At 40.7% G+C, this 28,000-nt stretch overlaps 1 protein-coding gene across 1 annotated transcript in view; it reads right to left on the reverse strand.

The window, feature by feature from the left end:
- The window catches only part of EXT1 (exostosin glycosyltransferase 1), a 201,069-nt gene extending 173,443 nt beyond the window's left edge, over positions 1-27,626 (reverse strand). Inside the window, exon 1 of the mRNA XM_075213988.1 lies at positions 25,823-27,626. Within this exon, the coding sequence (XP_075070089.1) occupies positions 25,823-26,778 (956 nt within the window). The 5' untranslated portion in view covers positions 26,779-27,626. The remainder of the gene's footprint in view (positions 1-25,822) is intronic.
- Between the last annotated feature and the right edge of the window lie 374 nt (positions 27,627-28,000).

Raw genomic sequence — 28,000 nt, forward strand, 5'->3', positions numbered from 1 at the left:
TTCAACCAACTCTATGGCAACCAAGAACTCACTGATCTGCCAGACGGGGAGAACTTTTCACGCTTCTCTTGTAATTCCTCAGAACGTATAGCTGGGGAACATTTCCGCTTCATTATGTTGCCATATTATATTTAAAGTAATGCCTGAATTATATCATTAGGGGCTACCTAACCTTATTACTGCGCTTACCTCGCAGGTCTTAATATCGGTGTCTACATATGCGGATTGTTCCTTACTGAATGAAACAACTGTGCTGGAATAGTCAAAAATGGTTAACACAAATCTACCTTAAATTTTTGGACCACAAGATTTTCTGGCGCATATCACGCACACGGTGGGGCTTATTTAATGACATGGTGCTATGTGGACAAATGTACCGTAACGGTCAGCAAATAGACGTTTGATATCGCTTTCTAATCTATACAAAGAGTAAGAATCTGATTGGTTGCTATGGGTAACTCCCATAAGAGAGTTTGGTGCTCGCAAGCAAATTATTGGATTCCGACATTTATCCACCCTTGCAGTACTATTTGTTACCCTTGGTAAAGTAACGAATCCCATTAACGACATAAGAGGTCCAATAGATTTACTATGGTCAGGTTATATATAAGACTCCACCGGGCATAAAATCAAAAACAACGGACGCGGTCCCAACAGTAGAACAAGAGACACAACAGGCAGTACACACCCGAAATTTGGCCTAGGTACAATTTCGATGCTTATGGCCAAAGTACAGCAACAGGGAAAAAAAAAGAAAATACAATATCTAACTATGGCAGCTGAAGACAGTCTTCAGATGCTGCGAGACAGGACGTGGAAAGGTTGTTATCTAAACACGATCTGCCAACTTGTTATATATTTCATGGAAAAAAATACCTCACGTTTCCAGACGCTTTACCTATACGATACGCCGCAGAGGAATTCCTCATACGATTAGTGCACCGAGGGCTGTATCTCTCTCCTAATCGCTGGAAGCGAGAGAGACTTGTGTGGAAACTATTTTAACAGGTTTCCCCAACACGAGACCAACGGTATGAAAGGCCTTTTAATGTTACTATGAGAGCAGAAAGAGTTATATTCCAATCACACGTTCTACAGGTGACTGAATGCTAGGTCGGTGTGCTATATGTTTGGCAAAAGGCACATCTAGACAACGTGGTGCAACAGGACGATGGCTTAATTTTTTCAATTATGCCGTTTAAAAAATAAATAAAAAAGTCTTTAGTTTGTAAATGACACAACAGTAAATTAGTATTGTGTTAAACTTAACTAATCAAGTGCACACAAACTTTACAAAAAGTACCAGGTCACAACAGTCAAGTCACCATAGAATTTCATAGTGTACCGATTGTTTACCATGGTACCCCATTCCCCTTACAGAATACTTGATGAATACTTATACAGAAGTGCATGGAGTCAGCCATTTTGTGGGTGGGACAAATTGTGCAAAGAATAAAAGCTAGGAATACACTAGAAACCAGTTACCTCACTTCCTAACACAAATAATATTGGTTCATAATTCAAAATGGCTGCCTCCACTGAGTAGAACACTATAATATATATATATATATATATATATATATATATATATATATATATATATATACACACACACATATACACACCGTATATACTCAAGTATAAGTCGACCCGAATATAAGCCGAGGCACCTAATTTTACTACATAAAACTGGGAAAACTTATTGACTCGAGTATAAGCCTAGGGTGGAAAAGAGCGCTAATTTAAAAACCTAAATAAAAATGATAGGTTCAATCTATGAAATCATTTTTAGCTAGATGACAAGGAACATTAATAAATGATTATAAAATCATTGGGTACAACCTAACCTAAATAAAGGGGTATATAAGGGGTAGGGATGCAAATTAAAAAAACCAGAACGAACGAGAGAGAGGGAGAGAGAGAGAGAGAGAGAGAGAGGGAGAGAGAGAGAGGGAGAGAGAGAGAGGGAGAGAGAGAGAGGGAGAGAGAGAGAGGGAGAGAGAGAGAGAGGGGGAGAGAGAGAGGGGGAGAGAGAGAGGGGGAGAGAGAGAGGGGGAGAGAGAGAGGGGGAGAGAGAGAGGGGGAGAGAGAGAGGGGGAGAGAGAGAGGGGGAGAGAGAGAGGGGGAGAGAGAGAGGGGGAGAGAGAGAGGGGGAGAGAGAGAGGGGGAGAGAGAGAGGGGGAGAGAGAGAGGGGGAGGGAGAGAGGGGGAGGGAGAGAGAGGGAGGGAGAGAGAGGGAGGGAGAGAGAGGGAGAGAGAGGGAGAGAGATTAATTCCTGTTGTTGGAACGCATATGCAGAAGTTGACAGCCGAGGGTCCGGACACCAGGTAAGTTCACCCGTGTATAAGCCGAGTGCCCTTTTTCAGCATACAAAAGTATGCTGGAAAACTCGGCGTATATACGGTATATTTATATATATATATATATATATATATATATATATATATATATATATATATATATATATATATATATATATATATATATACACACACACATACACATATATCTATACAGCCACAGTAAATGGGAGTTTAATTGTATTTATTCCCCAGCATGAAATAGTTAACAAGCTACAGGAGTCTAAATTCCACCGTCTTGAATGTGGGGTCTAGCATAAAATACAAGCAGCACATTACTGGGAAAGCATACTTCAGACAAATCACACCAGTGTGCAAAACTTGTTGTAACAAATTCACTATGAGAAAACCTGCTGGAAGGAGATTACAGCTGAAACCGAACTGTATTAACAGTTAATATCTACATTTCAGAATTGCTTTTGCACATGTCTCAGCTCTGTCCAAAACTAGTGTGGATACCCAGACATTTTATGACAGGATATTGATTGTATAACTAGGCCCACGTCAAGGGAAGAATAGGCCGCGCTGTATTCAGATCCTACAACACAGTCATGGTAACAGGGAGAGGTTAGAGGCACGTTAAAACACAGACATGACCAGGACCTGAAGTCAGAAGATGACCGAGATAGCGGTCGTCCGCCATTCCCGATAGTGTGCCTACTTCAGTAGATCATTATTGGCATCAGGGTATTTTTGGGCCCTTTGCCCAACATTTAAAAAAAGAAATAAAGAGTGATAACTGCCTACATGGAGTGAACGCTGATATTTTATGGACTGAACACATGTAGGAGAGTGCAGCCTATAAAATCATTAGGAACCAGTGCTATCCCTGAGGTGAGGCGGCCATTTTTGTTTTTTCTTTCTTGGTCAATTATTGATGGTGGTTGTGTTGCAATCAACCACGGGTCTGCAGCAGCTCAGAATTTTGTATATTTACTCTTTATTCCTGTATTCTTTACCAAATTCTTTTTCCTGTTGTTCTCCAGTGTGCGCCATCAACCCCTAGTGAGTTTTCTGTCTTTTGTGCAGCCATTTTGTAGGCGGACCCACTATCCTTGAAAATGCTGCCTATTAGTTCAGTAGCTACTGTATGCCAAACGGGTTCCTAATTAATGTATAGGCTGCATTTCCATAAATATTCTCATAATGTCAGTATACAAAAACGCCTGCCACTACTGTGTGCAAATTATAATGAATCATATTTTTGGACCATGGTTCATTGGCTCTTATGGATGGGATTTTTTTTATACTTTGGCAGAAAGCTATGGAAAGCACAATAAATGCAAATATATCAAGTTATCTGAGTAAACTAACATATCCATATAGTATAAGGTTATGCATTCAGGGATCAAAAACAAGAACGCAATCTATAAATTAAATGGAATTAATTTAGGAGAATCTATAATGGAAAAGGATTTGGGAGTGCTCGTAGACAGTAGACTTAGCAATAGTGCTCAATGTCAAGCAGCAGCTGCAAGGGAAAACAAAGTATTGGCATGCATAAAAAGGGGCATAGATGCAAGGGAAGACAGTGTAATTTTGCCACTGTATAAATCGTTGGTAAGACCTCATCTTGACTATGCAGTACAGTTCTGGGCACCACTCTATAAAAAAGATAATTTGGAACTAGAAAGAGTTCAGAGAAAGGCGACAAAATTGATAAAGAGTATGGAGTCATTAAGTTATGAGGAAAGGTTAGCCAGTTTAGGCATGTTTACTTTAGAAAAGAGGCGTCTAAGGGGAGATATGATTACTATGTACAAATACATTAGGGGTCAATACAGAGAACTTTCATGGGAACTTTTTACCCCAAGGACTATACACAGGACACGCGGTCACCCCCTAAGGTTAGAGGAGAGGAAATTTCACAACCAGCAAAGGAAGGGGTTCTTTACAGCAAGGGCAGTCAAGATATGGAATTCATTGCTAGGGAAGGTTGTGATGGCAGATTCAATAGATATATTAAAGAAAGGGTTAGACAAATTTTTAGCGGAAAGGTGTATCCAGGGATACGACCGTTAATTTAAAATGAAGGATAGTAGTGGATATAGGGTAAAAATAGGACTGCAATATTGGGTCTGGGGGGATGTTCACAATTGAAACAGATGGGCGGTTGCTTACTCTGGATTAATTTCAAATATAAGTGCAGGATCGCAGGAGATCCAAAATAGGTTGAACTTGATGGACTGGTGTCTTTTTTCAACCTCATCAACTATGTTACTATGTTACTATATTTAGAAAAGTGAAAATAAGGCTTATTCAGAAAGGGCATCAATTCTTTGCTTTTTTTTTTTGTTAATTAATGAGTTCTACCATCGTAAAATGCTAATTCCATGCAAAACACGCTCTAATTAAAAGAATGAAGGAACACTCTAATAAAACCCCACAACAACACATTTGAAATTTAGCAAAACAGCGAGGTCTTGCTTCACAATGACATTAATCGCGCAGGAAAAATTCCAGGTAACAGAAATTAATTCTGACACAAACAGCTCTCCGAAGAGAGCCGGGAGACGCAATATTAAAATTATCCGCTTGTAATGTTGTTAATAGATGGAAATGGAATACACCCCTCCTGCTGTCACCAAACGGCCCCTGTCACTCGCGACACCAGAAGTGACATGACGAGAAGTGACAATGCGGGAAAGAAACAGACTGGATGCGGTTTAAAGAGCTCGACTGCAATTTGCATTTGAAAGAAGCTTTATGTGTATTTTAACGATCAAACGTACACTGTCTAGAGGTTTTATTGCTCTGAAACACCTATAAGATGCTACCATATTGTCAGCCTTTATTTTTTATGGACAACGCAGACACAAAACAAGCCTCCTTGACATCAATGTATCTTAGTTAATTAACAGCTACATTCTAATGTATATTGGTTCAGCCCTGTCTAGCTTCAGGTGTAAGCAACAGCTGCCTTTTAAAAATTATTATTATTTATTATTACCATTTAATTATAAAGCGCCAGTAATTCCGCAGCGCTGTACAGAGAACGCTCTCACATCAGTCCCTGCCCCATTGGGGCTTACAGTCTAAATTCACAGACACACACACAGACACACAGACACAGAGACAGACTAGGGTCAATTGTTAGCAGCCAATTAACCTACTAGTATGTTTTTGGAGTGTGGGAGGAAACCAGAGCACCCGGAGGAAACCCACGCAAACACAGGGAGAACATACAAACTCCACACAGATAAGGCCATGGTCGGGAATTGAACTCATGACCCCAGTGCTGTAACGGCAGAAGTGCCAACCACTTAGCCACCGTGCTTCTTCCTGTAAGCATGCATGTAAATAGCATGGCAGCACTGTGGCACAGTGGTCAGCATTGCTGCATCATTGCGCTGGGGTCATGAGCTTCATTCCAACCAGGGTCCTCCTATCTGCGTGGAATTTGTATGTTCAACACGTTTTTGCGTGGGTGTCCTCAGGCAGTCTGAAGACACACTATACTGACAGGTTAATTGGCTTCTGGCAAAAATGGACGCTAGCATTTAGAATTAGAATGTAAGCTCCTATGGGGCGGGGACGGATATGAATGATTACATATTCTCTGTACCGCACTGCACAAAACAATTGGTGCTATATAAAAAATTATTTAAAAATAAATAAAAATGACCCTTGTTAGAATTTATTCTCCACACACTTAGACAGCCACAAGCACCAGAAGCCTTAGGACAACATTTTTATTTATTTATTTTTTTAAAAAGAAAAAAATACAGATTTATACAAAAGCCGCCATCGCTAAAGAAAAAGTATAATTACATATAATTTTATATATTGAAAATAAATCAAACCAAGACAGAAACATCCTGCATGGAGCATAAACCGCTTCTAAAGTCTTACCCAACACAATGGCTGTGAAAGTAGTTTGCGCATACAGACCCAAGCAAATAATTGTAGGTCTGGGAAAATAATTAGCAGCTTTTCAGATCTACTTGTTGAATGATTTAAAGAGAAATAGAAAAAAAATAAAAAAAATAAATCATTACTGAAATTGTAGTATGGTGTGAAAGAAGTGGGGGGGGGCGAGAGGGCGATGGGGGGTGAGAGGGCGAGGGGGGGTGAGAGGGGGTCTACAGCAGCACCTGCGTATCCTCAGTAGATCTCAACTGTTCATCAATCCCTCCTGGGTGTTTATCTGAAGCAATTTATTTTAATTCTATGTTTTGGCTGCAGTTTTTTTGCTCCAGCCATCAGGCAAGAAGATAAATGTGAGGCTGAACAGAGATTTAAAAGTGTGTGTGTGTGTGTGTGTGTGTGTGTGTGTGTGTGTGTGTGTGTGTGTGTGTGTGTGTGTGTGTGTGTGTGTTTATACATATTTGATTTTTAGGTTTTACAAACGCAGTGCAAACATGTCACATGCAGCTGCAAATAGCATATAGGAGGTCATTGGTGATCAATCTACATTTTCCAAGACATCCAGTTCAGAAGCAGTAACAGTAAGTCAACGTATCAAGCAGCATAAAACAAAAATAAAAAAAAGGAACCCACAACACACTGACCTCTACTGCAACTAACCCAGACACGAGTAGCAACGCTACAGAGTATGGGGGTCATTGGAAGCAATTGGTTTCAATTTCGGTACTCGTTTACAATACTAGTACAATGCGCTAAATTAATGCAGGTGATCACCTGAAGAGCCGTGGGTGTTCCTATGTCCCGGACGGTGCAGGTTTACACTTTTGTGTAGAGCTGGGTAGACACTAATGCAATCTTACCTAAGATGCTATTTCTGTAACGATTTCACCAAGGACTGAAAGTCCCGATGATCATGCAGATTTATGTGCACACCTACACAATTTACCTTTAGATCTGTGATCTTCATCTCTCATAACCATCTGCTGAAAAGATTGTGACTCTGCACACGCTACAGATCTCTGCCTACACTGCTGGTAGCGAGTGTGTACACACTGCCACATTTGCCCGACATCGTTCCATCGCTGATCGTGATATTTAGGAAGTTTATAAAACCAAATCAAACGATACGATGTGACGTGTTTGGATAAACCAATCATGGGAGCGTACACACTCTTGCAGTATCGATGATGTGATCTGCATGATAATTACATTAGTGTACCCAGTTTAACATGGAGAAAATGTTAGCATATAATGAATGACCTGTGTGCTATTAGTAGCTTTGTCCTCATCACCAATCAGCTCCTACAAGTCGTTTTCAAGTGAGCTACAACTTGCATTATGGTTTCATAAATGCAGCAAGATTAATGTAAGCAGGAGATCTCTGTACTGGCACCTTGCTAAATGCAATGTCTTCTTCAATACAAGCAGACTATTTCTCACTATAATCTTTCTTTAAAACCATCACAGCCAGACCAGCAGAGGCAGTACACAGTGCAGACATACAAATGAAGCTTGTCATTTCAATACAGGAGGGAAAATGTGCAGACATCGGCTCAGTGTCCGTGTGTCCAGAGAAAACTTAGATTATTTTTTTTCTCACTTTCCTGATGGGATCTCAAAACAGGACAAAAAGTGGAGAATGCCATCATCCAAGTTACTGAATACACCGATTTATACTGTACTTCTGCACAGCAAGTCTGCAAAGCGGTCACTCACACCCTGCTTAGATACAGAAGCTCCACCTGCCCAGCAGCAAATAGTCATTGGAAACTGTATTTGAATGCAGATACCTATGAAATGGATTCATATATGCAGCATCTAAGATACAACAAGGCTTTTCCTAGTCCTTGTATAGATCACATTCTGTCAGCAAGAGACATGACTCCATTCCCTCCGTCACCTGTCTCCAGTCCTAGGCCAATGACTCAATTTTCCAACCTTTTTCTTCTTGTAGTGGGTGTCACTGAGTGTAAAAAAGAGTCAATTACTGTCAGAGGTAGCTCATGATAAGAGTTCAAATGCAGAACAGCTAAAAAGGCGTCAAGGAGGGGACGTGAAACGCAGCTTGGCAAAGCTTCACAAAAGCCTCTTTCATACATGGTGACAGATGCCGGATGCTCAGCATTAATTTAACTTACCACACCCACCTATACAACAGTAACCAGTTCACTGCCAGACAAAAGCAAAAGTTGAACACAACTGTAACCCTAAATGTGACTTCAACATTAAGCAGATACGATTACAGATACAATATATATTACAGCTTACCCAGCTGAGTAGTTTCTCATTAACTGAAACAAGAGGAACCTGCACGTCTATTAGATATAAAAGCGGAGCGCAATGTAATGTCTGGTGTGCACAGGAATGCATCGTTTTCTAGCGTTCCTGTATGTGCCACACGTCTCGTGTTATCCGTGTAGGCAACATACAGAGAATGACGTATGATCACATGTTCACTCTCCTGCATTCCGCTTGCAACTGCTTAGGAATCTGAAACCTACCAAGATGGATAATGTTGAATTTGCATAGGTTAAAAAAAAATAATTGGTGTGCATATGAAAAAAAAGGCGCTGAATTGTAAGCTTGCGAGCAGGGTTCTCTTACCTCTATGTACGTATTACCCAGTATTGTTTTATTAATGTTTGTTCCCAATTGTAAAGCGCTACGGAATTTGCTGGCGCTATATAAATGATGATGATACGTGTCAACCAATCCGATTCTCAAGGGCTTTCGAATATATCTTAGTTTATTTCAAATAAAAAAACAACAATATAATATATCTCTATCTATCTATCGTGTGTGTGTTCCATTCCAGAGTCCAAAAAAGTACTTTACAACCAAAACTACATGAAACATCGTACAACAGATAGCCCTGATTGACATCAGAGCATAACAACCTAGGTAGATCCACACCACAGGTTCCTATTGGTGGAAGAGACGTAACGCAGCCTATTCCAAGCGTTCAGGGAAGGACTCTGCTTTCAGGCTGAAAGATAATATAAACCATTGAATTTTAATCTATACAGAAACTATTCAAATCAAAGCTCCACAGGTGAGACATTTCTATAAAAGGGATAGCAGACAAACATCAAGGAGAAATATATCAAGGGAAAGACCAGCGAGCTTTATACTAGGTACATGCAGTAAATGAAGTAAAAAGGCTTGTTTAATAATGCCAAAAGGCTTTCTACATCTGACCTTGTAAACATGTAATCAAAGCTGCATCCTGTACTGTCCCACATTAATTAGCCTTTGTGATACAAGCACCTAATGCATAAAGGAATCTGCGGGCTACAAAGCATTTCAACAAAAAAGTACCCCCATTCCTTGGGAGGGGGGGGGGGGGGGGAAGCTCTGAATAGATCAAAGAATGCAGGACATAGGAGAGATCACACTGAGCAGTACCTACCGCCGACACCTTTTCTAGAGCCGATGCCAATCAGCTGACGGGAGGACATAGCAAAGCTGCCGTACTCAAAGAACAAGCATATTTTAAATTCATCTGTCATGGAGTATGTAAAAAGTCAAAACTTATTCACAGTTACTGATATGATCTAGACAGGGCAGGAAGAGTATACATAGGAGGTTAGCCTAACTTTAAGAGAGTTTTTTGACTACTTGGTCAGGTTGTCTTGAATTTTAGAGGCCACAAAAGGATAAAAAATAAAATAAAAACCTTCTGTGCCACATGAACTGATCACAGCTAATGGCTGGTTGGTGCATTATTAGTTTCAGGTGAGAGTTTATATTATTAGTGAATATGCATTAACCAGTCATACACTATGTGATGTGATCAGCTACGTTGGTTTTCTCCCAAACAGGCCCACTTACTGACCACGAAGGATGGTTCTGTCAGCATTAAACCCTGCGATTTAATTTCTTTTTATTGAGCAGACTGGAAATGTTTGCCCTTTCAGTCATGTTATAACAAACAAAAATTAACAGTGGACCCATGCTTTACACACATTTTAATGAATGTACCTCCAGCCCACAAAATAGCTACCTCTAAGCCAGGCTCGCTCAGAAGCTTCAAAGAAATATGGGACGTTATTTTTTTTTTTTTTTTTTAACAAAACTATCATATGCAGAATGCTGCGAACATTTACACATCCCAGTTGTCAAGAGGACATTAAATCACACACACACACACACACACACACACACACACACACACACGCTCCTTGTTCTAGTCTTTCAGTAAAATATGAAAGGAACAATGATGCACTGGGAAATGTACACAGAAGTATGTGCTTCAACCAAGGATTCTTCACTCCCCCAGAAAGAGGGGTCATTGAGCGGTTATAAAAGGTAGTTGGAGTTTGACTATGATCTAATTAAGGCAGAAATCCCATGAAGAAAAAAATAAAATCACTTGTCATATTTACCATTTTCCCTTGTTTTTTTTCCCCTTAAGGCTGCTATTAATGATTTATTACTCTGGACTACCATGGCAACCACAGTCACATGATGTAGTGAGCAGAGGTGCTTTGGAGCATCCTTCTGACCTCTGTCTGCACTATGACATCCTCCACCCCCCTCTACTTGCCATCACATGACATGCCGAGAGTCCGAGTATGTGAAGCAGACTGACTGTGTCCTGCAGCCATTTTTGTTAGCCAACCAGAGAGCTTTTGAAAAGGAGATACTTTGCAGGACAGTTAAAAAGCGCATGCAAAAAAAGAGGGATGGCTTGCTATTTAAAGAAAAAAATGCTTGTTTATTTTTCTGTTTTTACCAAGGTCTTGGATGCAACAACTTCTGCTTTGCACTTGACATAGGGCTAAAATCTGCTCTGTGGATAGTACTAACCAAAAAAAGCTCACAAAAGGAAATCTGCTGGAATGATAAAATAGCCTTGCTGAAAATTCCAAAAAGATCTTGGTAAAAGAAACGACGGCACTTTGTAATTTATTAGTTTATACACGCTCTCCTGCAAGTTTTACAGTCGTCTGAAGGAGTACTACAACACATAAGTAAGTAGTGTCACATTGTACTACGCCTTCAAGCACAGGAGTTGTTTTTTGCCCAATAGTCTATTTAACAGCAGATCTGACTAAGTAGTATAGTTAAAGGTTAAAGAATAATCATCATCAGATAACAAGTCGGCTCAGAACAGACCTTTCAGTTTCAGGTGCAACACTTACGAAATAATTCAAAACCTTAAAATAAATATCCGGCAGGAAAGTAATTATAAACAGTAGACCGATCCCTATAACGCGGCATCAGACCTACAACCCTGCAGTTCTAAATCATAAAATAATAGTGTGACCTTTTTGCTCTATACCAACATGTAATGTGTGTGTAACCTTGTCAACCGAAAGAAGACACAGACGCTCATAATTTTTGGAAATTTAAGGTCGCAGTTTATTAAATTGAATGAAAATCTCTTAGTGGCAGAGAGAGCATAGCAGTCCGCTAAACAACCAATCTTTTAACTAATAACTGTGGGGGACAATCGCTCAACCACTAAACCAAGAATGATATCTTTACTATTGGCCGATGCAAATCTAGCGTCACGAGACTGCTCCCCTTTTAGACTCAAGATTGTCGTGCCGCGTAAAGCGCAACAAGGGGCCCTCCGGGCAGAAGGGTCAAGAGTCATGGTATAGCGACGAGCGGCTTATCAGGGTAGCATTGTCAATTAGTCGCTGACTGCACAGCTCGCCTACCAACTGCGCCTCCTCTATATATCAGGAAAGAAAAGTTGTTAGAAGTCATCAAATTTAACTTAAAGCAGGGCGGGTGGGTGGAATCAGGAACTGAAAGGACCAGAATCCACTGGGAGGAGAATTTCTATGACCAAAGCACGCCTCCCAGTGGAAATCCTATTGGCTCGACAAATGTAAACACCAGACGTTAACCCTTGTTGATAAGTGTAAATTTACAGCCTCACACATAATTTTAATATCCCTCGGCTTATTACCTCACTTGTTATACTGGTGACAGCAACAACATTTCTCCTCCCCATTTGAAAGGCAGTATATAAAAACGTTGCCTTTTTACACTGGGGGCAACCAAACAGGGATCAGAACACAAACAGAGCAAACGCCGACTTAATGTTGCATTTTATTGCTACAAGCACAAAAAAAAAATAAAAAAATATTCACACACCATCTGGAGACAGAAGACAGACAATAATAATGACTTATTCAAACATTAAAACCACACTTCCCATTCAGTTTATTTTTTTTCCCTTGGCCCCGAATGTCTTCTTTAAAACTAGTCGTTGCCGTTTGTTCTTACCGTGGCGAGCTTTCAGCCGCATGTCTGTCGCGAGAAGCAAAACAGCGGCTCCTGCTAATTTATAAACTCAAGTAGACTGAGGATTAGGTTCCCCGCGCATAATAAAATTGTGGCTCCATTAGGGTTTATGGTCAACTTAAAGGAAATAAATGCAGTTTTAAACAAACAAGGAACATACTTCCCTTTAAAACCTAAAATATCTTAAAAATGTAAAGTATACTCTGCTAATAAGTAGGATATTGCCATAACTATTACTTCAATGATGTCCAACAACAAAATTCCGCCATGAAAAGAGGTTGGTTCCAGGTCTCAGGTAGCAGGATAAAGCGCTACAGCTGGGCCTCTATCTCCCTCTACCAAGGATAAAATAACATCATCACTTATTTATTCTATAGGAGTCTTTGAAGGCCACTTGTGCTCGCTCTACTATACATACCAATCACAGACACACTCCTCAACACACTTACAGCAGGAGTTTATATAAGCCGATTGCCAACACTGGCCTCTTTGGGCGTTCCGAAAGCCAGGAAACTATTTTTATTTCGGCTTGCGCCTCTCAATATTTATTACTGTAACTGGTAACGACAGTATTAAACACACCCCCGGTTGATTAACAGATAGAGGATTTTCAGACATGAATAAGACTGACAGGAGGGACTGATGACTTAGTGATGGCAATACATTCTACTGAACCGGTACTCTGCTCTCTTATGAAAATTTGCAGAGCCCCAAAAACTGCTCATGCCGTCTCCCGTATGTGTAGAGGACTGTTAGTTAACATTTGCACATTATATCAAGGGACAAAGCGGGGGGGTTAGAGGTTCATGCATTGGCTGCATAACGCGTAAATGAACAATGTTCCACCCTATACCTAAATAATATACTGCGGCTTTAAGAACTTACGTCATGAATATTACAGAAATCACTAAACATGTCACAGTTTGGAACATACGCCTTCTGCCTTATATAAAGCACACATTTCTGAGATTGGAAGTAGTGTGTGTGTAAAAATATATATATATATATATACACACACACACACACACACACACTACCCTACTTCCACAAGCAGCCCCCCCTCCACACACCCCGTTAGTGTTACAGTGTATCAATAGCCTCACAAACATTCTAGTGCCCTGTGGAATGTGACCGTCCCTTGTAAACGGCTGATTTTCTATTATAGATCTACAGAGCAGGGCAATGTGCACACAGCTTTATCACACAAATCTCTGCATCCTACAGAGACAACCGACAAAACAACTGTAACATTACCAAGGTCATGGTAAGATCTGACAAATCAGTTCCCATCAATACACCTCCCATTAAAGCACTGTAGTAGTAGTAGTAGTAGTAGTAGTATATTGCTTGCATGCTGCAATAAGCTACTAAATAGATAGGAATATAAGAGCAGTAAAAAGGTTTCTTTAAACATGGATATACTTAATGTCCTGCACTTCCAACGGTCCAGTGTGCAGGTGACATACTGTCAGCAGCAGTACAGCGGCTAGAGCCATGGAGGGAACATCAACCCCATTGGCTGTGATTAAACATGATTTACAATGGAGTCTGGCTGTGGGAATTCAGTGGTTATTAATCACTTTTAACGAAGTAGGGACACAAAAGACTAAAAAAAAAAAATTATATATCTGGAAAGGTCATGGGCACTCGAGTTATACGAAAAATGAGAACACAAAAAAAAAAAATTATGTAACCTTCCATTTAATGCACGTAGACGTAGCGTAGGAATAACCCAACATTCTCCATTTCTCCATCCAAGATAGAACTATCAGGAGGAGGGAATTTCCAGTACGGCATTTGAATTAGACTACAGGTCACCATAAGACAGATTGACATCCCTGAGGCACGCAGCCCTCCTGTCAGTCTTATTCATGTGTGAAAACCATCTCTTAAATAACCGCTTAGCGTAGCTTTAATACAGCAGTCCCAATTTATAGCAACAAGTAAGAAAGTAGAAGATTAAATACAGTGAAATGGAAAGGAAAAAAAAATAAAATCATATACATGGTTGTTCCAGGGTCTCACGCACACCTCAGTGGCGTCACTAGTTCTGAGTGAAGCGATAATCTCAATATTAACGTCCTCCACTTTGTATAAGTCGTGTGCAACCTTTGCAAGACACAGGCATTATTGCCAAAATGATTAGCTGTGCAGCGACTACAAGGTCTCTGGCCTGAAGCCATGTTTTAGCAATCATTTATTTATTGTTAAAAAAAAAAAAAGAAGGAAAGAAAGACATATTTCTAGAAGGGCAGCACGCAATGAGATTTAATGCAAAAAAAATAAATAAAAAATTTTTTAAAATAAAAATATATGCAATACTTAAGGCACTTTCCCAAAGTGAGAATATTCATAAAAGAAAAGACACGGATCAGCAAAAATGTTACAAGACAGATGAAAAACAAAGAAAAAGGAGGGGGGGGGGGGGGGGGAGATATATAAACAATTACCACACAGGTTTTTAAATTAGGCTTAAAAAAAAATAAAAAAAAATATATATATATATATATCTCTATATTTCATACTTGGGATTGAAATCATTTATTCAACGTTTGCCTATAAAAGGATGAAGGCCGCCAATTGCCGACATTACTGGTTTGGGCTCCTTTCCGCTGCCCACTTATTCTCCTCAAGCATGATGTGAAAAACTTAAGTATATTCCGTTAGGAGGTTGCCATGACAATGGCTGGCGTTTCTCCCCTTATCCATATTCAGACGTGTAATCAGTATAAAATATTTTGAGAAGTGCACGGAGCAGAACAGACATTTTATCAATGCCCGCACTCTATTTAACGGCCTCAGAGTCGTACGGGCAGATAGGTTTTCTAAAGCCTATTTGAAAAGACCGCTGAACTTAATGTATTTTTTTCAGGAAAACCTTAAAGGGGGATTAAATCTCCATAGTGCAACATCTTAACCCCTTCGCCAGTGGGCATATTTAGGCAGTATTTTGGGCTGGTCACATTCTAACATCTATATCAGTCATTTATTTGTGCGGTACCCACAAAGACTTTTTTCATAAGACTGAGCTTTCAGAAAATACCATTAGTTTGCTTATACTACCTGTCACAGCAAAAAGAATTCCTACAAAAAAATAAAAAGGGGGTGTTTTATTGCAATTGTCAGACAGTGAACTAAAAGCAAATTGAAACATTTTATATTATTTATTTTATTTTTTTTGGAGTTCTTTTGGCAACAATCCACTTTTCCAAAACAGCAGAAAAAGAATCAAGATCTGTTCTTGAAAACGAAAAAAAATGTAAATAAAAACGAATGCAATTTGTAGAAACAATATAGTTCAATAAGACATACCATTTTGAAAATTAGACAACCAACCGAATCAGTTGAGGTATCTCTGAATTTATTGAAACAAGGGTCGGGGAGATCTGGACATGAACCAGATCGGAACATCTGCGAGAAACTCCGCGGCAGAGATTTGACAGAAATCTAGGCTAATTTTTCTTCGCACCCCATAGAGGAACGAGGGAAAATGAGCAAAGATTTGTACCATAATTGCCAGCGATGTCCACGCTCTACATCACCGGCAATTAAACCTCCCCCTTACAATCTAAATTCCCCATTACGCACACGCTCATACTAGGGCAGGGGTGTCCAACCTTTTAGCTTCCCTGGGCCACATTGGAAGACGACGAGTTGGTTTGGGCCGCACATAAAATACACTAACACTAACGATAGCTGATCATCCAAAAAACCATAGAAAACATAGTTAACATATTAAACTTACTTGGAAATGAAGTTAGTAAGAGTTAGGAAACCTGTTGCAGAATTATGATTAAAGCAGTAGTCCCATTACCAGCTACAATTTAACTTACCTGCATCTGCTCCTTAGTGGGGTTCGGGGAATTAAATGGCAAAAACTTTTTTTCCTCTCTTTCTGCACCCATGAATCAGTTTTTTTATTGACCAGTTTGAAATGGTCACCGATATAGGTAGCATCAGGAGGACTAATAGAAATCTAGAGATTTAAAGATAGGGTGGCGGAAAAAATGGCTCATGGAGCAGCCTCCGATGAGGGTAACAGTGGGTGATATTTTCACCCTACTCAGCACTGCACATTTAAAATATTAAAAATACAATTATCTCTTAATATTTATATTAGATACATACAGAGAACACAGCTAGTTCATAATTGAATGGTGCAGAAAGTCCAAATTCAGTGTAACAACAATAAGATACTGGATAATCTTTCACTGCTGCTGATAGTTCGCGGGGGTGACTCCTCTGTGCTGCGCTACGCAATGGATGTCGGGTGTGATGACGTCACCCCCGACATTCACTGCGAGCGCCACACGGAGGAGGAGACCAGGGAGGGAGCCGGAGCGCCAGCTGACGTCAACGCAAGGTAAGTTTTTTTGTTTTTTTTCCAGCGCTGCCCCCTTGCCACAACCAAAACTCATGCTGGGCCACATTTACAGGCATGCTGGGTCGCGGGTTGGACAACCATGTACTAGGGTCTATTGAGTCAGAAGTCGATTAACCTACCACTACTTTTAAGGTGAAACTGACATACATGCAGAGACAAAAGTGCAATGGAACACACCCAAAAATTTTTTTGAAATAGCATAAAATGTAACCTCCTTCGCATGTAATTTTTATTGAGTTTCATGCTTGGGAAATGTAGTAAGTCATCACAATTTGTGAAAAAGCTTTTTTTTTCCTCCCCAAACGGAAACAAACTAAATATTAGTTACTGTAACTCCACTAGGAATGACGCGCCACATGGGAATTTCTGCAAGTGTTAAAAAAAATAATAATTATACGGTGCACACACGGCAGAGATTAGTTTTTTTGGGTTTTTTTTACTAACCCCAGTAATTAAAGAAAAGGGCTTCATTCCTATTAAATCAAATTAAATAAATTGAGTGCCTGAATTTCAAATGCGTTTGAATGCTTAACTACCACCTTCAAAGAGGCCAATCAGATTAGAGTAGCCGTGTTGCTATGACAGCAGTTCTAAGCATGACACAAACCAGAAATTAAATTAGTGGCTGAATTTGTAAACTGGAGCACTCTGATTGGTGCTTACATCACTTGATGTGAAACCGTCAAACACAATACAGCACATGAAATACATAAAACATTTACATCTTTAGCCAAGTAAAGGATAGACTTTGATAAATCTGCCCCTAGATCTGCTTTACAAACCTTCTTAAAAGGATAAGTGGAGGTTTTGCTCACAGTAACCAATCAGATTCTACCTATCATTTTCTAGAACTTACAAGATAAAAGGATAACTAGAATCTGATTGGTTACTACAGGCAACACCTCCACCTTTCCTCTTTAGACAGTTTGATAGACCCTCTAGTCCAGTGGTCAGGGAACAGGGGTAAATTACCCCAAATGGGGTAAAAATGAAATTCCTGAGGGTAATGCTGCCGATTCACATGCCGTCAGTTGGATTATAGACCCCTTTAAATGTGAAATTACTGTTGTACCAGAAGAGCCTCAAGGGTTGGCAGAGGCACTTCTTGAGCTTTGATTCAATAATGAAGCATGTATTGCATTTGAAAACAAAGCAGATCTGTCATATTTTTGGATGTCAACAGCTGCAAAGACATTCAAAATTGCACATGAGGAGGCAGTCAAAACGTTGCTGCCTTTTGCAACAACCTACCTTTGCGAACAAGGATTTTCCACTCTAACGAACATAAAAACAAAGCAGAGAAATCGATTGGACGCTGAAGACTGTATCCAAATTGCTCAGACATCAAAATGCCCCAATATTAATGTTCTTGTATCAAAAATGAAGCAAAATCATTTCTCCAAAACCTGAAGTTTTGAAGTTGAAGCTTTCAAAGAAATTTTCAATAGATTCAATACAATTTTGAATTCCAATAATTAATAATATATTATTTCCTTCCTTTCAAATCAAGGGGGTAACGTCAGCGTATCTAAATATATTTGGGGGTAAAAGGTAAAAAAGTTTCCTGACCCCTGCTCTAGCCTGTTAAACCATACAGCAAGATTAAAAACAAAACAATCCAATTTCTCCTAACATTTTATACGTCATTTTAAGGTCGCATTATGAATCATTGTACATTTTAGGTCTAGTTTATGAAAATACAACAGTTAACATTCAGCAATATACCTCCCCTGCAAACTCTTACTCAGCAACATTGTTGTTAGTCAATGTAGATTTACAACTTGGCTGGTCTAACTTTTCACCCAATTCATGTTGGACACGGAATTGGACAATGACTTATGTGTAGGTCATTTACCCATAATTAAGATACTTTCTGGTGGTATTTAGCAAAGAATAGGTTTTGTTAAAGGGAGGTGGAATTAAGTTAATCCCAATTCCCACATAGTCTTCGTGGGTGGTCTTAAAGTGAACTTTGACCCCAGTGTGCTGTAGAGAGTCCATACTGAATTGGGCTTGTGTCACCCTTTTAGCATCATATAACGATTTTACATTATAATGGTTTCATGGTATCTTGTTATAATTAACCAGGCAATCATCCCTGGCAATACTGGTGATGGTCTGTTAACAAGCATTATTATACTCTGCTGTATATGGCTTTATAACATGTAGGTTAACTTATTTTGACTGAATGATCTATTTTGCATTCCTTACATGAAGGTTTAAAAGGTTTTTGCACAAGACAAAGAAAATCAGGTCAATGTGATGGATAAGTCAAGAGTTCGCTTTGACCCCTTTTAATGAGGCAAAGTTAGGGACAGTGTAGGGAAAAAACAGAAAGTATAGTTTAGTAGATTTTAGCAATAGCGCTCTGAATCATGCAAAGACCCTTATCTGGAATACCAAAAGCATTCCAGACAACAGATCCACAAAACATACATAGCTACAAGGAAGAACAAATTAAGCAGATAACAAGTACAGGCTGTTCACAACGCCAAAATAACACAATAAGACTTGTCAGTCTGGTGCTTGGGGCTTTGCAAATTGTTATTTACACAATCAGAAAAATCCCCTACATTAACACAATTATGCAACAGCTTTTATTTTTTTTCTGTACGTCATTGCAACTTCGTTACATGGTTTAAATTTCATGGGTTTTTTTGTTCGTTTTAAATAGAGTTTTAACCGTTTAACAAAGTGACCAGACATCCAAACCATACTCACGTGAATTAGTGCGATAAAATCCACCAGATTCCTACAGGAAGATCCTTAATTACGAGCAGATTGCAAAGACAGCGTATTATACACACACAAAGGCTGTTTATTAGTGAGCACAATAGTATATATGAGATTGAACGGTTTACACAGAAATGCAGCGTGTGGATTCATGCATGTGAGCCACAGTGATGTCACAGAAACTCAAATGACTTATTAATGTACAAGTGATCCCATCTGGACACTGTTCCTTAAGATGTGGAGTAAGTTTCAGCGACCTGTAACGGAGCGGAGGAGTAATACTTTAATGTTTAAACAAAGCTGCTGTAAAATCTCAGGTCAACACTGAACAATGTATATTAGCTCCATGGTTTATATCGGATGATGACAATTCTGGGGTTTAATGTTTTTTTTTTAAAGAGGTTGCCTATTGCCCGATAACTTACATTTAGTGGCATTAATGCATGGCTTTATCTTTCGGTCTCACTTCCGTGCTTTTTAGCCATGTATTAAAATGATCAGAGTTCATTGTTTTCATTGCCCTGGCCTCACATAGTGCTCTCCTCTCTACGCTGGATACCACTGTTTCTAGAACAGATTTGTGTCCTATCCAGAGATAGGACAACAAGTAATATTCTGCAAGATGGTTTAAAGCAAGCAATAGGTCACCTGATACACTTCAGGGGCCACATGGGCGGCCCTCTAACCCTAAAAAGGGGTGCACACAGTACCCCTCATCTCAGCAACAAGATAAAACAATAAACTGTTGCTTATCACTGGTTTAAAGGTCATAGCTGGGAAAGAAAAAAATGCCACTTAAATAAAAAAAAAATACAAAAGTATATAAAAACAACACAAAAACACAGACACACGTACACACCCCTGTACCTAGAAATTGTATTTATAGTCAGAATTTTAAACATGAGATACCCTATAGTGAACATAGTGAGAGCATTATGGTCGTGCCAAGAGAGTCTACACTTGCAAAGCTACTAAATTGCAGGAGCAGATCGTGGGCCATACAAAACTTCACCTCATTTTTCATCCCCAATTGCAAACATGTCACTGCTATAGTCTAGATCACAGTTGTTCACCTGCTGGGCTGAGAGCTGGAAGCACAGACAAAATATAATAGCATATCGCATTTCTAATAGACTTCTGCCCTGTCAGCATTTCTCCCCCCATGAGCATTTTTACATAGCACATACAATTTCATGCAGCGCTGTACACAGAATTTTTCAAGCACCATTTCCCTTGCCCAATGGAGCTTACAATCTGTTGTGGTGCCTGGAGCAGGGGCGGACAAATTGTGACCTTGGGCAGTTCACCGGTTTCCACTGTTTGGTGTTTGAAACGGGGGGGGGGGGGGGGGGGGGGGGGGGGGGGAGGGATCCTACACAAACAAAAGGAAGAACGACGATGCCAGTCATATGTTATGTACTGCTTTAGGGTCCAGGCTGGCAAGAGAATGTCAGACTATGGGGCCGGACACGTGTCTCAACTCAGTGCCGCCATATCCCATTAATAAGAGAAGAAAAAAAATGTGTTTGGGCTTGTGCTCAGCTGCTGGGGGGACCGAAGACCTTGATGACCTCTAAGGTTTAGGTTCCCAACAACTGCATTCCTCCACAAAACTGATCCCAAAATAAAAGCCATCTCACTTTCCTTGCATGGTATCGATACATGTCCTATTAAATGCATTGAGTAACACAGATATGGACTTGCAGCTGTGCTATTCAATGAGGAATGACTCCTGCAGGAAGTGGGAATCACAAACACATGCTTGGTAGATACCCCATCTTTTCTGGATTTTATTTAAAATAATAAATAAAATTAAAAAAATATATAAACCTTCTGCTGCTAAACTGCTCATCCTAGAAACTGCCATTGAGACGGAAACTTCAAAGCACTGGTAGAGCTTAAACTTCAAATGCCTGAAGACCATTCTACTTTTAATAACTGTAGATACTTCATATTATTCTGTTATGCGGTAATCACATGGTGCAGTCACATGGCAGAGGGACGGATGTGACATAATACACTGCTCAGCGGGTTTTTTTTAGTAGGAGTCAGACGAACACATTAAAGAGCCAGGCAAATTTTAAAATATTTATACATAATATCTGTTAATAAATAGTGAACAAGACACAACGGGGGGGATCTCAAATAGTCGCAAAGTGTCTCACGGACGTCCCGGAGACGCTTGGCGGTGGAGAATTTGACAGAACTCTTCGCTCACCCCTCGCGCAAAGAACAAATAACGAGCTGAGATTTCTACCGTAATTGCCGAGCAATGTGCGCGCTGCGCCGGCGCCACATCACCGGCGACCAAATTCCTCCCCAAAGCCCCACACCCTCTTTACACAGAGTGCATGCCTCTTACAGAGGTTACACACTCTTAAATTCACATTATGACCCTTCTCTATCTACAAGTATATTATTTATGTTCCCTCACTGAGCAATCCGCGCTCACCCCCTCCAGCATCAATATTGCTCATTCTATCCACTTCTCCATTCCATTTTTCCCATAATTACCCCCCAACCTTAATCATTAACCCATCCTTTTATTCTATCCTTTAATCCCTTCAATTATCCCATCATCATCATCAATTTATATAGCGCCAACATATTCCGTAGCGCTTTACAATTGGGGACAAACATGGTAAACGAATACACAAACTGGGTAAAACAGATAAAGATATCCTTTATTATTAAGCCCTTTCCCTCACTCACCGCTACACTTTCTACAAATGTACTCTGAGGGGGAACAGGTAATACGTTAGTTCCCTTCTGAGAATTAACATGTCAAGCCCACTTGACCAGAGAGGAACTATTCTATGATCAGTTCCCCTTTGAGCACGTTCAGATTTGGCGCTCCAGTACGACAGGCCGTACGCACGGCACGCTGCCGGATACACCAATCCGTCTGATAGAATTAATATTTCATACTATGTGCACTTTCTGCAACTCATGTGCTGAATTTTCCATGTGAAAAAAATATATGCTGCGCACCACAGAAGTATTCAAAAAAAATGACAATGATTTAGAATATAGACATTGATTATATAGTTGCGATTCATCCCCGATTGTATATCAGGGAACAAAATAACTCATTACAAGGAAAACCATTTTGCTACCTCCACGGAATGTCCAGACCAAGAAAACAAAAAGAAAAAAAATCCTCTGTTCCCTTGACCTCTGTAATTCATTCACCCCCTCCCACCTCATTACATCATACCTGCAACAGGTAGCGAAGGGGATGTCCTGAGCTGGTATCACACACAAAGCTGCTGCTGTGCAAGACTCACTGGCTGTGAACAGGGCGCTTCTGTGATGTCATCACTGTGCTGCGAGTGTTCACAGCCTATCAATGGACAGGAGCAGCAGCATTGTGTGCAATACCGGGGACATCCCTCCACTTCCTGTCACCTGGATATCGCTGGAAGATTAAATTAAGTTACATGGTAATATTGTTGGAAATTAATAACAGGTGAAGGAGAGAAATTAGTTACAGGGGAGGGTAATTTTAACCCTGCTTGCTGCTCACAGCAGAGTGCTAGCGTTGAAATCACCGTATTAACGGTAATAGTGTGCAGGCCACGTTACTTTCGGTAGTAAGGCGGCCAACTGAACTCCCCCTCCTATATGTGATAATGTCAACTTTAGACAACTGACATTGGCTTTATCAGGCTATTAACAATAGTTGCATTTATCACATTAGCAATCATGTAATGTAACACACAAACTATATAGACAGACAGACCTAGCTGACTAAATAGGGCGGCCACCAATGAAAAAAATGTTATTCCCAGAGATATTATATATCATTCTGCAACTAGCACATATTAAAATCACTGCTCTCCATCTAGGCCAGGAAGGGAGATTAGTGTCCCAGCCTGTAAAGGTCTTATATCACAGCGGCTGTTGCATCTGTTCGTCCTACCAGTGATGCAATGCGCCCAGGCTTGTAGTCTACATCAAAGTACTTAATGTGCACTTCTGTGAAGATACCTGGTTCTTGTTACAGGAACTGATCTTTCAACATCCCCTTTCCCTCCCAGTGGGCATACCTGGCTGCTGTCACATCTGTGTGTTACAGCACCAATTCCCTGGTCCTTTGTCAGATAGATCCAGAGTAAGAGGGCCCTAGGGGCGCTACACAACGCGGTATGGAAACATTACTTTTAATAATGACCAAGTCTACAGTTTTAACACCATCAGCCACTGGGCATGGATTTCATAAAATAAAAAACAAAAACAAAAAAAAACAAAACACCACCACATCATAACAAAACATCCCAATCTAGAGATCAAAAACAGGAACACAGAGTACGTCACAGGTTCCATAAAAACTCTTAATTTCGATCAGAATGATTTAGAACATTGAAAATGCATTATTTATTCTACAATTAAAACACTGCCTGTGTAAACTTACAAGTGTGACACAGGGAAAAATATATAAGGGGATAGGCAAATCCCCTAATACACCTGCTGTTACATATAATCACTACGAAGATAAGTAAAGTAACAAATTAATATTATACACTGAAAAGTATCAAACACCAACATCATAAACCAGATTCCAAAGAACCATTTGCTCGCTACATATTAACTCAGATAACATCAAAGAGCTGTCAGCCTCTTCCCACAAGTTTCCTTATTGCAGGGCAATATTCAAATGACTGCAATACTACACGCAGGTGTGAGGACTTTGCAAGCACAAGGAAAATCTGGTTGTCAATAGCTCACAGTTCACCCCCTGGCTCATTCTTAGGATTACAGGAAATGGCACAATTACCTTAACTGGCTTCCAGAAGGAAGGTTTTTATTTATGTTTAATGCCTGCATTATCAATGCAACTAATGTGTTTGATCAATTAAAGCAGATTACAGACCTTGAGGTTTGTCTGGAGTATTTATGACAATGGACGATGGAGTCAATATCCTTGTAGACTAAAATATAGATCTGTATACTAAGCACTAGCTGAGAGAAAACTGTTAAATTTGGGAAGACGATTTGCCTAGAATTTTGCATGTTACAGTTAATGCAAATGAACTACAGAGGTACAGAAGAGAAATGGGAACTAATTTACTGAAAAGTAAGCTTTGCGTTTAGTTTCACACAAGACAAGACATGAACACAGATAAAGCTAGCCGGAGAAACAAGGGGTTTTTTCCCCCCCCAGAATTGGCAGGAGAAAAATGCAGGTATTCCGAGATGTCACGTTGACCTTTCCCTGTGACTGAGATCTGAAAGCCTACAGATAAACAGATGACTTTTATACTGATGGTGTGGAGGTTTAATCCCTGAGGGAGTTAGACTGTAGTGTACATTACAGGATGTGTATCTTAGCACTACACACTAAACCAACTGTAAAGTATATTCATGTCATAAACGATCAACATTTACAATAAGTTACAACTAGACCGATCAAGAGGAATCCTAGAAGTGGTCTATCTGAATTGTAAACAATAAATAGTAAAGGCACAGTAACACCATTCACCAAAGAGAGGAACACATCCTGAAATCAGTGTTTACAGCAGGAGTGATTTAATAACAGGGAGTAGCAGTTACACATTCATCAATGAATGGGTGCAGAAATACCATTCACTCAGCACTGGTCCATGTTCTCATTATAATGAAATGTCACTTTCCTATTGAACACTTATTTTCTTACAGGATAAATCAAATCGGATAAAGATCGGTTTCAGCAACACCAAACACAAATTAAAAACCAAGTGCGCCTTTTGTGACAGCATTAATATCAACTGAAAGCAAGACATTATTTGTAGAACACGCTACATTAGAGACAGCTATTTCAACAAATGCCAATTTGTGCTGAAAGGTGCATTAGAAAAGGAGCTAAATTATTTAAATCCTGAATATTGATGTCATACAGAACTAATCTCCAGTCCAATAAATGCAATTATGTAATTGTATACTGTTCTTTATAGAGCATTCCCCCCCCCCCACACACACACACCCTATGTCCATGGTAACAAGAAATAGTTTTAGAGATGCACTGCTCATTGAGAGGCCATATCAATATATACTTCAAAATAAGAAGCAAGCACCCTGTGGTGTCAAATCACAAAATCGATGGAAACATACACATGTTAAAATCAATGCAAGTCTTTGGTTAAGCCAGCAGATAGGAACACTGCATACTGTACCTGACAGCTGTTAACAGCTTCTGTACAAAAGAGGGAAAACCCATTTTCTACCCAAACCACTTACTTCTCATACTCTGTGTTGTCTCTATCACAACGTGTGTCCTTGTGCTTCTGCCAGTCTTTACCATGCTTGCAAGTGGTCAGGAGGACTACATCCTCCCCATTATGTACGTGATATAAGGCATTCCTGGTGTCTGACCCTATCCCTGTCAGGTATCTTTTCCCTTTGAATACCAACATGTACTTCCTAATAGGAGGGATAGTGTTAAATTTCAGAAATCCTTTCTCCCCCCCTGTCCTGGGATGATCCTTAGAAAATAGAGGGATGGAAACATCAAAGTTGGGGCGGAAGTTGTCTGCGCTGATACTAGCCTTGGCCAGCATCGCCTGGCCAATGTCGAAGCCTACGTCTTCAGTGTAGTCTGGCCAGGTTCCAGAGTATAAATTAAAAATTAAATGATTTCTACCATTGTTCCACAGGTGCAAGTTCTGGACTTTAGACTTAAGGTTGTGCACATATTGGGGGGACAGCTGGTCCCTATCTAGAGTGTCCAGGCTCAGGACAAACAAGCAAGCCTGGCTAGGGTCAGAGGTGTAATATCTGGAGCCCTCAATGGCTGATAAGATGTTTTGGTAACTTTCTGAGATCTTGTCCCCTTTCTGCTGAGGATAGGTGTACACCTTAAAGCCATTCCTCTTGCACAGAGAGAAGTCAAAACAAGACTCCATACGGCACTTTTTACCCTTGTATACACTGGAGTTGGCATCTCTCTTCTGCCTGGGGGAACCCTGGCTGTTATAGTCCTCACTCTCTGCCTGATCCCATTGGATGAAAGGAAGCAGGGTATCAGGGAAGCGGGGCCACGGGTGGTCTGCACTCTTCTGCAAGCCATTCCGCCTGTGCTCGTCCCTCTTCCTCTGGCTCCTCGATGCCCTAAACTGCAACCCCCCGAGATAGAAGAGAAGGACGAGACAAGTGCCGGCGGAGAGCAGGGTGAAGTAGCGTTTTTTGGCCTGCATGTGTCCGATCTGGCTCAGGGTGGTCGTAGATAAACACAAAAGCCCCCAAACTTTCCCAGTCCACACTCTCAGCTCCACTCCGCCATCTTCCTGACTGGAAAGATGTCAAACTATCTTCTCCCACCTTCTGCTGATTCCTTTCCCCGAGCCTCGAGCTGATCCAGCGCATGTGGGCGATTTATTTAACTTTCTCCCCTTCTGTCTTTCATCTTGTGCCGGAGGAGAGGAAAAAGATCGGGAGCGAGGAGGGAACGCAGATTTAAAAAGGAATCTGGATCCCAAACGAGGCGCACACAGGGCAGCGCTTTGTCCTGATCCTCCACCACCAACAACAACGGAATCCCGATCAACTCCGACAGGGAGACACCGGGCTGTCTGGATCCTTCATCGGCAACGGGTGAGCAGCGCACTTCATTAACTTTACCGAGTCAGCAGCATCCAGGGGAGATGGAGAGATGGGCATGCAATGGGTTAACGTAGGACAGAATGGATCTCCCCCCTGACACCGGTTCAGAGGAGCCTTACATGTCTGTGCCGGAGCCCGGTAACCTGACAAATCCCTGCATGTCTCTGCATCCTCGCTCAGCCGTGCCCAGGGGTCTGCAGCGCTGGAGATCACTCTCAGAACGTTGGAGGCGGCAGGGTTCTGTTTTAGAACGTTGACAGCGCCAGGATTCTATTTTAGAACGTTGAGATCGTCAGGGTTCTATTTTAGAACGTTGGGGTCGGCAGGGTTCTAAGCTGAGAACGTTTCCCCGGTTCCGATCGCTCTACACTAGTCTAACACATTCCATTCCCCGCACGGCAGCTTGTGACCTCATCTATCCACGCACCCTGCTCTCCCATTGGGTGTACGTCACATCCGGGGTGGGAGGGGCTTCCGCTGCACCCATCCAGAACCCGACCCCTTCCCAGGCAAGAGAGGACTTGGGGCATTTAAACTGCCGTTCCCGAGGAGCCTGGGGCAGGTTACTGCTCCCTCGCACATCAGGCAGAACTTTACATGCAAAGATATACTCTCTCGCCGTAGATCATGAGTAGGCAACCTGTGGCTATCCAGCTGGAGTGGCACTACAAGTCCCAGTCTGCCTCCCTACTCATAGGCATTTTTAGTTGTTGTGGATTGTCAGGTCTTAGCGTGCATGCTAGAACTTGTAGTTCCACACAACATTCAGTGGCTGCAGAGAGAACTTGGTTGACAAAGCAAGCTGGGACTTGTTGT

The sequence above is a fragment of the Mixophyes fleayi genome, chromosome 5 (genome assembly GCF_038048845.1).
Source record: "Mixophyes fleayi isolate aMixFle1 chromosome 5, aMixFle1.hap1, whole genome shotgun sequence".
Lineage (NCBI taxonomy): Eukaryota > Metazoa > Chordata > Amphibia > Anura > Limnodynastidae > Mixophyes > Mixophyes fleayi.